This window comes from Peromyscus eremicus, chromosome 12 (assembly GCF_949786415.1).
Source record: "Peromyscus eremicus chromosome 12, PerEre_H2_v1, whole genome shotgun sequence".
Classification (NCBI taxonomy): Eukaryota; Metazoa; Chordata; class Mammalia; order Rodentia; family Cricetidae; genus Peromyscus; species Peromyscus eremicus.
In genome coordinates, this window is record NC_081428.1 from 32,914,236 (window position 1) to 32,930,106 (window position 15,871).

Genomic DNA, 15,871 nt, shown 5'->3' on the forward strand with positions numbered 1-15,871 from the left:
ATATTTCAAATGAATTACTCAAAGAAATTATAATGAAAATTATACTACATACAATAAGAACAGCAGAATTTATTTTTTACATACTTGCCTAGTTCAACATGCCACCCTATTTTGGTTTTTTTGTTTTGTTTTGTTTTTTGTTTTTTGTTTTTTTGGTTTTTCGAGACAGGGTTTCTCTGCGTACGTTTTGGTGCTTGTTCTGGATCTTGCACTGTAGACCAAGCTTGCCTCAAACTCACAGAGATCTGCCTGGCGTGTGCCACCACCGCCTGGCTTCACCACATTTTTGAAATTGCCAGTCTCTCTCTGTTCTTCCAAAAAAAAAAAAATGCACATTCCCCTCTCCCATGACAGCAGTAGATAAGAAATACAAGAAAGATCTTTGATGCAGACAAGTAGACAAGAACATTCCTGTTTCTGAATTTGTTTATTTGTAGTAGATGACAAAAAGTAAAGTTAGGGAGAAAGGCTTACATTTAAGTCATTTTGGATGATTATTTTTCTAATATGCATGTACACAGTTTAAATTTTATATGAAAATCATGTTTCAGTGAGTAAATGACTTTCAATTATTTATTTCTATAAAATTAAAGGCAGAAAAATGAGTTAGACAGGGTAGCATAATCTGCAACCCAAAACTTTGCAGATGAGGCAAGAGGATTGCCAGGGATCCTCAGCCACCCTGAGCAACACAGTGAACATCAGGCAAGCCAGGACTATGTATGTAGCAAGATGCTATCTCAAAAAACCAAAAGGGGGAACTCAAAACCAGATTTAATTTTTTTTTCTTCTATGAGCTGTTTCATAGAATTTCTTTATATCAGGTAAATTATTGCTTCTCTTCTCTACTTTATCCTCTTCTCTACCCCCTCTTTGTTTGAATAATTCCAGGATATAAAATAAGCAGATTCATATCTACCCTGACTATTTTATGTGTTGTAGGATCTCACCTAGATGTGCATATGCTAATCATTCAGAAGGAATAAGGATGTCTACAAAATTCATATGTTAGTAGAGAATCTATTGTAGATTTGACACTCAGTTAGTAGACAGATATAAAAGGAGATATCACCCATTGCAACTCTCAAGTGTCAGCATACGGAGACTCTGTCCTGAGTTATGTGATTTACTTTCTGAAAGTCAGTCTTCAGATGCAACACAAACCTATGGTGGCTAATGTAATTTCTTAAGATCATTACACCACCACTAAGGCTCTGGTTCTTTTACATTAAAGTGAGCCCTGATCTTTCAAATTTCAAGAAATTCTGAGACAGGTGCTGGCTGAATCATTGAGGACACTGTACACATTCCTCTAATTTTCTTAAACCTCAACACTCTGTCTCGTGTAAGCTACTATAATTATGGGCATAATACTCTCACAGTGAAGGTTAGAATCATGTAGAATAGAGAAAGCAGACAGTTGTATTAGCCCATATTGTTAATTCTACTACTTTGGTCACATTTTTTGCTCTTATTTCTGCCATGGCTTTATAGTTGACATAAAAAATGAAAAAAGGAGTACTTGGCAGAGTACAACTCTCAACAAAATTAGAACTCTATTAACCAGCAAGATGAAGGGTTTTGGTACAATAAATATTCTACAGTGCTGGCCATAGCTGTCACTAAATAACAATTTGCCGTTACATATTGATCTATTTGGGGATTTAATTGAGTCTTACTGAGCACTTCCTACTCAAGTTTCACGATGTCTCTCAAATTACAATCCATCTGTCGATGTCCACAACTCACTTAACATTTCAAGAGTACCCCTCTCCCTTTTATTTGAGACAGGGTCACACTTTGTAGCCCTGGCCTGCCTGAAACTCACAGAGATCTACCTACCTTTGCCTCCCAAGTGCTGAGATTAAAAGCGTGCCCCATCAAGCCTTTCAAGAGCCCTTTTTGTTGTGATTAGAATTGGGGATAAGTTTCCCTTCATGTCTATTTGATATCCTCAGCAAAATTAGTCAATTTCCAAATATATATTAAACTGAATATGTTTATAGCTATTTTTATTATCATCCATTATTCAACAATGATTGAACAAATTCTACTTACTAGTTTGAGTCATGTATACTTATTAGCTATAAGTATTTTCAAGTGCATAGACTTATTGAATATAGCTATCTTCAGGTGTTATCAATAATCTAGATGGAAGGTGATATAGCTAAGACATGGCGTCTTGTTTTAAAAATATCACATTGGCATTTACAACATGAACAAAAACTGATCAAGGACTTAGTGAATACCTTTATGCCAGATGTTGAAACTGTAAAAGCCTCAAACAAAAACATGCAGATAAACTTACAAGCAAACAAAATAACAAACTACATCAGCTTAATTTTTTAAAGACTCAGCAAAGACTTTATGAAAATTAAAAGCTATTCTGTAGTGAATTAAATTGAAAGCAGAAGCTTAATACATGGTTTGTTTATGTAGTTTATATCATTTCCGGGTGGCATGATAGAATGTGAGATATGAATGGTTTCTAAACAGTGCTTAAGGGCAATGGGGGTGAATAACTGTAATCCAATGCAGATTGGATTAAGGGAATAGGATTTATTTGTTTGCACCTCAGTGTAACAGCAAAAGTTACTTCATATATTGTAAAATCATCCTGGGATAGACATTCTTATTCTAGAAAACAGCAAGACTAGGTGAATGATTTTCATCATTTATGTGACTCTAATGGTCCCTTTTACCTCTATGTCTTCCTCATTTAACTTCAAGAAACTTTGAGCAAGAATGAATTCAGTTTGTACGTGGACCTTTATCCTTGCAAAGTGCACTAGATGATATAGAAGTTAAGATCTGTCCACATAAATTGTCTTTTCTTTGAATACAAATAACACTTCATTCACAAGATAAACTTGATAGAAGATTATTAAATTTGTAATTATTAAATTACATTGTGTGCATACTAATGTATGTACAGATTCCACAAACCATCCAAACTTAAGGTATCTTTTAATCTAAATTTTAAAAGATAAAGCCTAGAAATTGGATGCTAAAGTCTTTCCCTATAATAAATTCTAGAGAAATCTTGTTAGAAGCTTCACAGTGATTTCAGTTCCCATTGTGGGTTTTTCGTTGTTTTTTTAAATGATTCAAATGAAACAGAACATGTTATATATTCCATCAAACTAAATGAAAGTAATGGGAGACAGCCCTCTATAAAGAGTCTTAATGGTAAGCAGAAATCAGTGTTTGAAAAACAGCTTACTGGACTTATACAACTACATTATGCAGAGATACCCACAGACAGAAAGAAGCTAAGAGTTTGAGTTTGTAAAGAACTTTAACCTAGTAGCAATTCATACCTACAAAAGTATAAATGAGAAAAGTGCTTTCTGATTCAGTCATAGAGAAGAAAATGTACTTAAATCTTATGGGTATACCATTGTCCTAGAAGTTAAGGAACATTATCAAGACATAATAATAATAATAATAATAATAATAATAATAATAATAACTCATGAAAATCCTCTTAACCATCTTAAGATATGTGGCACACCATGATTTTTCCCCCTCAGTCCCTTACAGTATTCAGAACAAAGATATATACAGATAGAGATGTAAAAACATGCAGTTTAATGGTAACTACAGTGCAGATAGGACACACTGCCTCATGTCTTAGAATGACTACATCATGACATAGTTTTGCCTTATTCTCACCACAAATTGTCCGATGCCAAGTAAAGCTGTGAAGACACAAGCTGAAAAATTCACCATACTTTAGTGCCAAAATAATCTAAATCTTGTGGCTTTTTTTTTTTTTTTTTTTTTTTTTTTGGTTTATTTCCCTTGACATTTGGTGCAAATCAAATTCAAATGAATACCAGGGGAAATCACACTGCCCACACGACTTGCTGCTACTGTAAATTATGGGAGAAGACAAATCCATTTTACTCATAAGGAATTCATATTCTGACACCCAGCAATCCGTTTTACACATTTCAAGACACAAAAACAATTGCAGAAATTTTAAAAGAGCCGTTTTGTTTGCAGCTTGTCGACCAGGCTTCTACAAGGCTTCAGATGGTATCGCCAAGTGTTCTAAGTGCCCGCCACACAGCTCGACGCAGGAAGATGGTTCAATGAACTGCAGGTGTGAGAATAATTATTTCCGGGCAGACAAAGACCCTCCATCCATGGCTTGTACCCGTGAGTAGTTCTGCTGCAACCCATGCCTCCATGTTTTGTTAGTTTTATTTTATCCTGTGGCTGTGCGGTTTGTTTTTGAGGTCCGTGCGCGTGCGTGTGTGAAGCATTTGCCCATTTCTTTCTGTTTTCCATATGCAAACTGAAAACTCTCTGCCTCCTTCTCCATGCTTGACTCATCGCAGATGCAACATTTATCACACAAAAAAATGAATTCGTTTTTAAATCACTTCCTGCAATGAAACCCTGTATAAAGAAAACAAAATTCTGTATCTGACTCTAGAATCTCACAATGTATTTACCAGGACAGGAGAGGTTACAGACGGGGATTTAGCTTTGGGGAATTTTATTACCTTTTGCTATCTCTTGGCCATAGGTCACAGTAAATAAAAGGGTTGGGGGAGGAGGGAACTAAAATTTATAAACATAATACTGAAGTTTTCTTAACTATTCACCAGGATATTGAACTTAGTAGTAAATTTCTTTGTTGGACATTGTGAACAGATCTTCAATCATGAGTAGAAACTTCCACCTCATAGCTTGGGGAGGTTGTTCCTCTTGAGTCCATGTGCCTTTAATCTCATGGATCCTCTGAGGATGAATTAGAGTAGCTAATAAAGACAGTATGGTTATTTACCTCTTCAGATCTTTATAAAGTTTCCCATTACCTTGTAGTAGAAACCAGAAGTGATGGTCATTAATCTTTGTGGAACTACTTTGCAGGACCTCCATCCGCACCAAGAAATGTTATCTCTAACATAAACGAGACCTCAGTTATCCTGGACTGGAGCTGGCCTCTGGACACGGGAGGCCGGAAGGATATTACCTTCAACATCATATGTAAGAAATGTGGGTGGAATGTCAAGCAGTGCGAGCCGTGCAGCCCCAACGTCCGCTTCCTCCCTCAGCAGCTCGGACTCACCAACACCACTGTGACAGTGACAGACCTCCTGGCACACACTAACTACACCTTCGAGATCGATGCCATTAATGGGGTGTCAGAGCTGAGCTCGCCACCGAGACAGTTCGCGGCAGTGAGCATCACAACTAATCAGGCTGGTGAGTACACCTTGGGCAGCTTCAGACTGCAGCTGTCGTGTCCATCCAAGCTGTGTGTGTGGGCAGAGAAAGCGAGGAAAACATGGCTACACGGGGAGATGGAAAAGAAATCCCAAGTTCTTCTCTAATCTCGTGTTTAGACAATTGTGGTTACATCAGTAATTCAGTTCAATCCTCTGAATCAGAATAAACCATATTTGCAAGGTGATTTCAAAACTATTTTAAAAGTATTGCTGTCTAGTTTGGACCCTGAGGTGGTAAGGGGTCTCCTTGGAACATTTTTCATTGTTGTTGTTGTTTTTGTTTTTCGAGATAGGGTTTCTCTGTATAGCTTTGCGCCTTTCAAAAAGAACTGCCTGACTCTGATTCCCGAGTGCTGGGTTTAAAGGCATGTGCCACCACCGCCTGGCTTTCCTTGGGACATTTTTAAACTCGAAGAACCTAACAGGCATTTAAGGTTTGCAAAGGCAAGACAGGCAGTAAGAATATATATATATATACTTTTATATATATATATATATATATATATATATATATATATATATACTTTTATATATTGGTTAAATTAGAATCATATTTAATCACTCCCTTATTTAATATTATGAGGAAGTCCTAAGTACCACAGTTTTTTTCTTTTCTTTAAGAGTGGAGAAATTTAGTTGAATAAAGGCAAGCCAGCAACTGAACAAGTATGTGTTTGTTTCTGCCCGATCTTCACTGTGGTGCCACATGACTAGCTTTTTAAAATTCCTGTCACCTGAGACATCCCCCAAATAATGGATTATTACCCGGAATTGTGAGCTAAAAGAAAAGATTTCTCTCTTAATATTATTTCTCAAGTAATTTACCAAAGCAACACAAATAAAACCAGAACATCTTTGCTGGTTGTTTGAAGAAGGTTAATTTAACTACAGCTAACAAGGATCATCCATAGCAATGCTGGATGATTTATCTGTAATATGGCTCTGCTGGATGGTGTTAGTCTTAACAAATAGCTCAAATTCTAGCAGTTCTAATTCAGCAAGTCAGACTAGAAATAGAGCAGGAAAGGTTAGGCCCCAAGCATGCTAAGAAATTTCCTAAACGAATTATTTCAGGTCTACCTTCACCTTCCCAGAATCCAGGTATCAGAAAGAAACCTCAGCATTTGAGGACTAGCACCCCTTCCTCCCTTGAGGGGTCTCTATCCCTGACATGACAATTGAATGTTACTCCTTTTGGAGTATGTATTCCCACATCTGCCTTTCTAACTCTCAGTCCTAGGTTTTGTTTTTGTTGTTGTTGTTGTTGTTTTTCCCCCTAACATTGCTTCTAATCTCTTATCTTAATGAAAATGTAGTTGTCTTTAACCTTCTCTCATAGTGATGCATAAACATCATCTGTGGGAACTGTGTGACTTTTCAGTGGTGTCCATTAACCATTACTTTAATCTTTATTAGGAAATTTGCATTGTCCCTATTAGTACCGGAAGTTTCTCTGGTCCGAACTGGCCCCACGGTCTGGACAAATCTCTCCCACCCTCGATCTTGCAGCCACTTACAAAATAATCACTCAGAGGCTCAATATTAATTATGAACTGTATGCCTGTGGCTCAGGCTCATTATTAACTAGCTCTTATAGCTTAATTCAACCCATTACTATTAAGCTGTTTATTCCCTCATGGCTTCATGACAACCTGTTCTGTCACACCTTGCATCTCCTGGCAGTAGCTCACAGCTCTCGATTTTCCTCAGGTAGATAGACAACACCTGCCCGGAAAACCATCTTTATCTTAATTAGTGCTTCATTACAGTCTGGGAGGAGATAGTTGGCTTTCCTCTGATAGATTCAGACTGTTTCCAGGAGGAGGTGTCCTGATGTCCACAGTGCCATCTTCACCTTTGCTGAGATGATGCTTTCCACACTGCTTTCTACAATCCCAATCCCATCAGAGAAGGCATTTACTTTACTGCAGTTAATGGTATTTTGTATTTGCCACTAGTCATTAAAATGTGTAACTTGGGTTTGTTTAACTGTCTTTATATGAAAAGATGAGCAATACCCATGCTATATATTACATGACTATGGTTTTTCCTGTCCGGTGAACATGGGAATTCTACGGTTTTAATGATGTGGTAAATGATTTACTCAAATCTCCTATTTCAAGCTGATTTACTATCTTTAAGCAGGAACATCAATCTGTGCTCTAATTATCTCCCATATCAAACAAAAACATTTAAAAACAAGCAGGAGCTCCTGTGCCCTATCTTATCATTCCCCTCTGGCTTTCTGGTAATAGATTAATCAGAAAATTAATAGTTCTGAATACATACAGTGAGAGGAAAGAGGTAAAGCAGCAACTAGAAGAAGGCCAGGACTTTACAAAATAGATGAGATTGTGCTTCCCACTCCCACTGCCAGTTATAAATCAGAGTATGGGTCAGAGATTCACCAGGCTTCCTTTCTGGCTCTTCTTAAACAGATTTCTTTTTCTTTCAAGAGCAGTCAGAGATTTGACCACAATGTGGAAGAACAGTAATGATAAATTTATTACTTGGTGTCTGTATCATTTTGTATGCCTGTGGGGACAGAAGTCTTTGCTTTATCTTCAATCCCCAGGGTGAGGTGTGTAAGCATGGTTATATGTAAGCAACACCATGTCTATTGAGAATGCCTCTTTGTTTTACTTTATTCTTATTCCTGCGAAGGTTAATGGACTGGTAGCCTTATAAAACTCACCTCCCAGCCATTTGAAGGATGTGGCTGTGCTTGATATAATGCCTCTGTGCTTCAATTCCTTCTGTTCTCTCTATCTTTGACATGGCTATAAAGGGCAAAAGTGAATGTGTTTCTTTTAATTTAGTTTCTCAGATTGAGTTTACTGATCGTCCTCTTGATTATATTGTTAAACCTTCAAGATAACAACTCGATAAGGCACCATCTAAATTGTAGAGGATTATGTGGTAAATTCTGATATTAGTTATTAGCTCTCAATACTTGCACAAGTTCAGTAAGATTAAAAACATAGACCTGGTTCCTATATAAAGATTGTATCCATCAGTGACCAGGTCAAACATGTAGAGGAAGAATTACAGATTGCAAAATAAACATCTTAAAGTTACAGCCTGAAATAAACTGTCGCCTTTTACTTTATTCCTTCAAGTGGGAATATTTACCTTCCACCTCTGGAAATGTACGTTCCACTGGTGGAATATCCATTTATTTAGTCTTCATCTCCACCTGTGGATAGACAACTTTTAAATGTCCTATAGCAAATAACAAATCCAGATTAGATGAAGGAGTAGAGTGTGAAAATTTATGAAATTTTGAGTTTCTCTGTCTGTTCAAATGCTTCTGCTGAAAAAGATCCAGACACTTTCCCAACATTTCGTCACATTTTCAAACTCCTTTGTCTCCTCACCCAACTCTTCTTCTACATCCTTCTGACATTGCCATCCAATGGCATGTGCCATGAAGCAAAAAACAGTAATGCTGACCAGAAGATGGAGAATGGCCTTGGAGATACATGTCATGACCAGCCACAGTAAACCTGGTCCTTGGTATTTTTACCATGGGGCTCTAAAGGGTTGACTCTGCACAAAAGTGCCTGCATCATCTCTACCATTCACAAGACTGGATCTCATCACTTACTCCATAATTCTCAAATGATTTTTATCCTACATTTTTTTAATTTAAAATACTATTTAAAATGAAGATATTTAATTTTTTTTTTTTAGATTTTTAATATTATTACATCATTTCCTTCCTCCCTGTTCTCATTCAAAACCCTCCCACAAACTCCTCCTGGGTCCCTTCTAAATTCATTGCCTTTCTTTTCATTGTTTGTTGTTAAATATAACTGTCTTTTCTCTCCTTCACTTTCCTCCCCACTTTCTCTCAAATCTATGCTTTTCTTTGTTACGCTACATACACATATATAAATTGATAAAATTTAAATACGATTTCCCCTGTCCATTTACTGTTACTTACATGAATATGATTTCAGGGATGACTAATTGGGTATTGAATAGCCAATTAGGAGGCTCATCGCCGGAGAAGACTATATCTCCTGTTAATCGAATTCCTTAGTTGCCTGTAGTTCTTTGTCTAAAGGTACAGGTCCACAAAGTTTCCCTCTTTCATGTTAGCAGGTCTATTGGTGCTATTCAGATCTTGTTTAGGCAGCCATATTGTTGGGTGAAGTTTTCCTGTCATTTCTAGGAATTAATAATCTCACAAAAGATGTCATGGTCTTCTGGTTCTTACATTCTTTCCGTTCCCCCTTGTATGATGTTCCCTGAACCTTAGGTACAGGAGTTGAGTTGTAGATGTGTCACTGGTGTTGGGCACGCTGTAGTGATTTGTTCTCTGCATTTTGACTAACTTTGGTTTTCTGTAATCATCTAAATCTGTTGCCAAGAGAAATTTCTTTGATAGGGGTGGGAGCTACACTTGCTGTAAAAGAATAAGGAGTTTAAAAGTAGTTATGAATTAAGCTAGTTTAGTAAGGTGGTGGTATAAGGTTCTCCAATAAGATCCATGACTTCACTAGCCCTGGAATGTTGGCTAGGTCTCCAGGATCAGGCATCATTTCCCTCCTGTTGAATTGACCAGAAGGCTTATTAGACAGCTGTTGGTTGCCACCAGAAAGGGAGCCCCGCTAGTGTACCTATGGGGATATCCTACCTTGCTGGTCATTGTTGTGGATTGTAGGCATCACAGCTAGGTAGGACTATTTATTGATTGTTTCCCTCCCTTGGAAGCTTTTAAAGCATCTTCTGGTGTTATGAAAGGTCACTCTTAAGAGATGAGGCTTTCAGGTTAGATCAAGATGTAATTCTTCAAATTCTGTCTGATGTGTATGGTGTTTTCAGCAATAGGGACTTAACTTTATTCTCTGTGAGTATACCAAGGACAATAAAATTAGGTATTACACACACAAAAAAAAAACCCACATGTAATAAATATATACATATGTCTGTGTAATTGTGTATGTCCTAAATATAATTTAGCTACATAAAAAATAATGACTTCTTACGATTTTTTTCAAACAACTTTAGTCTCATTTTTCCTACCTTTCTTCCTCTTCTTCTGTAATTGCCCTCTGGCCCCCTCCTCAATTAACCCTTCCCCACTCCCCGCTTCCCCAGGTACTCTTTTACATAATCTGTATCCTGCTGTTCTCTCTGTGGCTTTCTCTCTTTTGTGCTAACATTTTATTGCCTAGTTTTCCTATGTTCTGCAGTTACTCTAAGTTATCTACTCATATCTGAAGATTTGGAGCTAGTAAACCACAGATAGAGATAACATGAGGCCAATAACATTGTAGAAAGAAATGAAAATGTTATGTTTCTATCTCTAAAATCTAGTCTAAATATAGTTCCATTTGGACTCACTAAACCCTGTTTATTCAGAATTAATAATGTGAATCTTCTTCTTAGAAATGTTCTTAGAATTGTTCTTCCATGTTTTATTTATTGGTTTTGTTGTTGCTTTGGTTTTCTTTTTCTTCAGGACAACAAGAGTCATGATAATATGTAAATTGAAGTACATGCTTCTACTGCAGCTTTTATGAATTGTTCTTTATAGTCTCATTCTACATTTGATTTAATTTTCAAATTCAAACTTTTTAATTGATGGAACCTCCTGTCCAATCCCCCTTCTCAGCACTGGGACACTATGTGACTTGTACCTTTGTAGACCCTGTGGATGATGCCTCAGTGTGTGTTCATGTGTGTATCAGTCTCTCTATCCACTTTGTTCTCTTGGAACCTCAATGTTTTCAAATGCATAGATCACATGTGTGATATGAGACAATATTAAATACACTAGGTCATCTAGATTGTTCCTTATATCCCAAGTCAACATGTATATATGTTTTCTATGTGAACTTTTATTGCCCACTGAGATGTCTTTGAGAGTATATAATAGAAAAAAAAGTTACATAGAAAATTACATTGATCTACAGTTCTGAGATTTCCTCAAAGCATATATAACAGCAGATAACTAATAAAAGTTTTTTTTTTTTTTTTTTTTTTTCGAGACAGGGTTTCTCTGTGTAGCTTTGCGCCTTTCCTGGAACTCACTTGGTAGCCCAGGCTGGCCTCGAACTCACAGAGATCCGCCTGGCTCTGCCTCCCGAGTGCTGGGATTAAAGGCGTGCGCCACCACCGCCAACCAACAGACGTTGGTTATATATAAGATATATATATATATATATGTATATGTATATATATATATATATATATATATATATATATATATATATATATGCTACACATATCTTAAAAGACTGAAGAATGCAATGGAAAGAGATACAGAAAGAAATGAGATGACAAAACAATGTCCAACACTTCTTTCTGGCTAATGAGTGAGAATAATCTTTTGCAATGGATACCACAGATCCAAGAGAGGGGGATTCTACACTTATTTATGAAAGATCCATCTTTTACTTGTAATCATCATATTAGTTGTACTTATTGTTTTTGAAGTACATTTTAATAGGATTAGTATGTAGCTAAGAAGAGAAAATTTAAATGTTTCTCAAATATAGTTTTGCCTACCTTGGACATTATGATAAAATATCATTATCATATCATCAATTACTTTACCATCAGTTTCATTTGTCTGACTTACCACGTTGTTTGCATGTGCATCGGGTCAGATATTTTCCTTCTTTAATATTTTTTCCGTAGAAGATTACGCTGTTTGGGTCTTCTAGGGACATGACATGCTATGGCTGTTTTCAGATGGAAACACCGTTTTTGCTTCATTAAATTAACCTTGTTTTATTTCTCATCTATTAAAACTATTTCAGAAAGTTTTTACAGCTGACCAGTGAGGCAGATTGTCAGTATGTCAATTAAGAATTGTGTGTTAGAATGGAGAACATTCCTTCGTGTGAATTTATAAGGTAGAATAAAGCTTTTGTAGGGGAATCTCATCAATTTCACTTCAGAAGTATTAGTCTGTGTAGCAGGAATCTTAAAAGTTCTTATTAATAAAATCAAACCTGAGGCCAGTTATTGGGGTGAATGCTGGTAGATCAGATGCAGAACAAGCCACAGCTAACCTCACCTTGCCAACTCCTCAGCTGGTCTTGTTTCCTCAGACTGGAAGCCTCTGTGTCCTCATATCCAAATGGCTCTCAGCTATTTTCATTAACTCTGATTGTTATACATACAAAATCAATTTTATTAAAATATTAATATAAAACATCTAGATAATAGTCAGTGCTTTACAATAACTTGTATTTATATGTTTATATGTTCACATGTTAATTTGCATATGTATGTAAATTCATGATGAACTGAGAATATAGAGTTCTAGAAGGTATAAAGTTCTCGCCTACACTAATGAGGTCTAACAGATCTGAGAGAACAAACCTCTCTTTGACAAATTTAAACTAGGTTAGTTTTACTGATTATGAGTGAGTGTGTGTGTGTGTGTGTGTGTGTGTGTGTGTGTGTGTGTGTGTGTGTATACTCATGTATATACACATATATGTTCAGGTTTGCTCTCATATCCATGCACATGGGGTTGTATCACTTCCCCATTGTTCTCTACTTCAACCTGAAGTTCACTTCTTTGTCTAGACTGACTGGCCTGTGACCATCCTTCCCCCAGGATCTTTGTTTCTCTGTGTTTCCTCTAGTAGTAGGGTTCTAGGTGCATGGCAACTCATGTGGATTTTATGTGGGTTCTCTAGAACTGAACTCAGATCTTCATGTCTATGCATTAGACACTTTAGCCACTGACTGGGCTATCTAGTTTTATACACCTTACACATTCTCTAAGGATTGTGTGTATGGTAGAATTTTGAGATGGGAAGAACAAATGCATAAAATCGAATTTCATATAGTACTAAGTATATGTTGAGTGATCAGTGGTTGGTGGTTTTATTTTTAATCATGATGTCGAACATTTAACAACAGACTCACACTCAAAAACCTGAGCATTTTTTTTTTAGATAATTTCTGGTTTCGCCTGGCAATAAAGAAAACACTTGATTAATTGCTATTTTGTGTGTTTCCGAAGCATTGATGGAAGACTTACTTTGAGCCAACTACTATACCTCATGCACTATGTACAAAATGATGATTAAGATGTGGTGACTATCTTCCAGGAGCTCCCCATCCAGGGGATTTGAAAAGGTCTAAAACCCTTGCATGAAATTGATTGGTTTGGCCATGGAAAGTCAGGAAGGCCAGCTGCCAAGAAGCTCCAAGAAGCACCTGCAGCTGAATGAAGACAACAGTAATTTATCTTACATACACAGAGAATGGCTAACTCTGTCCAAGAGCATCATCCTTTCCCCCCATTGCTTAAGTATGAAACTAAGAGCCTACTCATGCTACATGATTCTAACACCAACACCCACACCCCCCCACACACATGCACACCACATATACCTTGAAACAGAAACAATATCACAAGCCCAAATCCCAAGCTCTGGAACTGACACAAAAGGTTCAAGATTTCAAGGCCAATCTGGGGTGTGTAAAAAGACTTCATGTTCCTCAAAGAGGAAGAATATACACATGTAGATATATGATAATAGATAAATAGATAGATGACAGATACAAACATACATAGATACACAGATAGATATATAGATACATACATAGATGATAGGTAGATGGATGCATACATATATGCATACATACAAACTTACATAGATGATAGATGGACAGATAGGTAGGTAGATACATACATACATCCAAACATACACAACAGATAGATAGATAGATACATACATACATACATATATGTTAGGTAGATAGATGATAGATAGATAGATAGATAGATAGATAGATAGATAGATAGATAGATAGATAGATGGATGGATGGATGGATGGATGGATGGATGGATAGATAGATAGATAGATAGATAGATAGATAGATAGATAGATAGATAGATAGATAGATAGGCTAGGTAGACACACAGATATAGATTAGTGGATAGGTTTCAACGGTCTTCATAGTGAGAGAAGAAAAAGATACACTTTGCATTGTTATATTTGCATTTCTGTTGCTATCATAAAATACTCTCAAAACAAGCAACAAACAAATTTGGAACTGTAAGATAAAATGATCTGTTCTACCCTGAGGCTTTGTTTTCAGAGTATCTTTACAGTTGTCCAGGAACCCTCCCATCAGCTAGTATTCAGTGTGATCAGTTAATTTGTCTGTGTTTCACCTGTTGGTGGATCAAGCTTCTTATTGGTATGGAATGCAATATTCTACATAGATAAAATATATCCTTACTTATTTCTGCTACGTAACTCACTTGTCAGAAATACCACTAAACAGGGTTGGCATTATTTGTCATTTGGCCACTGAAAATAAAATACAACCTTTCATAGGGCTAGGTAGTTATATGTTAAAAAAAAAGAGGCACCATGAGGATTATACCTGATAGGGGTTTGTGGGGGGTTTAAGATCAGTCTCTCCATATGAAAATTCACTAGAACAATGGCTTGAGTACTTAGCATCTGCTTTCTGGGTAACATCTTACATAGACAAATATTTGCTTTCAGACTCTCACGTAGACTGCACATAGGCTAGAAACTGATAAAGACACTGAAACAAGCATGAAAAAATGACTACTACTGTAGCATAAGTCAGAGCCCAGACCTTGTCTTCTCCAATCTTTGGAAATAAAAACCTCTGAGTTTCTATTCTTCTAGTTAAAACCATGTTTTTGATTGTTATATGTAGCCTTGGATACAGCTTGAAAATTGATATGAGGAGTGCTTCATAAAAGAACCACAGATGTTCAGTGTGTGATATATTTCTTTCTTACCCCAGTGGCCCTTATAAAAAGAGCTTGAAGATCAGCTTATAACAAGTCAACTAATGACATGATATAGAGAGGCCCCTAGTTCAGTGGCTGTTATTACAGCTGTGTCCCATTACATATTAGATGCCTAGAACATGCTTGCATTCCGAATGGCATTTATCTTTTGAATTTCAAACATTCCTACCATAAATAAAGATTTTATGCTTTTCAAAAATGTTTCACAGTTTAGTCTAGGGAATCCTGAAAGGTCACTTTTACTTGATGGCATTCCCCTTTAAGGATTCCTGGAGCTAAGATGCACATTTTCTGAGGCTCACCTCCACAGACCTGTGTCACTCTTTCCTTTGCCCATTTCCTGCTATTCCCCTAGCCTGGGGAGGCGATAATAACTTGAGTTTCACAAACCACCAGCGTGGGGACCAAATGAGAATTGGCCTTTGAACATAGCTTAATGATTTCCTCTTTTTGACAACTTTCTAATAGGAGTGATCTAAATCTAACATAAATGACAACAGTACTGCTGTGGGAAAAAATGAATTTGTGACATGTATTCTGTTTCAAAAGTAAAAACTTTTAAAACCATTTAAAGGGAGAGCTTTACAATACTTCTCTCCAGAGTCTCAATTATAATTCAAAGAACACAAAGTTTCACCACTTAAGGAAGTTGTGGGAGGTATCTCCAGTGTTGATTGGCGACCACAGTTATTCCTTTGAAAATAAAAAGTGAGAGGGTTGTTCTTTTTATCTTTTGCAAGATCAAGTGGTCTGAGTCATCTAGTGTCTGCTCATATTTTTTCCAACATGAACATATCTCCTATCTTGAAGAATGAACCATTGAAGGAAGGGAAATGGTTTCCTGTGCCGTTTTCC

At 36.7% G+C, this 15,871-nt stretch overlaps 1 protein-coding gene across 1 annotated transcript in view; it reads left to right on the forward strand.

Moving 5' to 3' along the window:
• Window positions 1–15,871, forward strand: part of Epha3 (EPH receptor A3) — a 132,376-nt gene that overhangs the window by 27,166 nt on the left and 89,339 nt on the right. The window contains exons 2-3 of the mRNA XM_059277717.1: window positions 4,009–4,164; window positions 4,885–5,220. Of these exons, the coding sequence (XP_059133700.1) occupies window positions 4,009–4,164; window positions 4,885–5,220 (492 nt within the window). The remainder of the gene's footprint in view (window positions 1–4,008; window positions 4,165–4,884; window positions 5,221–15,871) is intronic.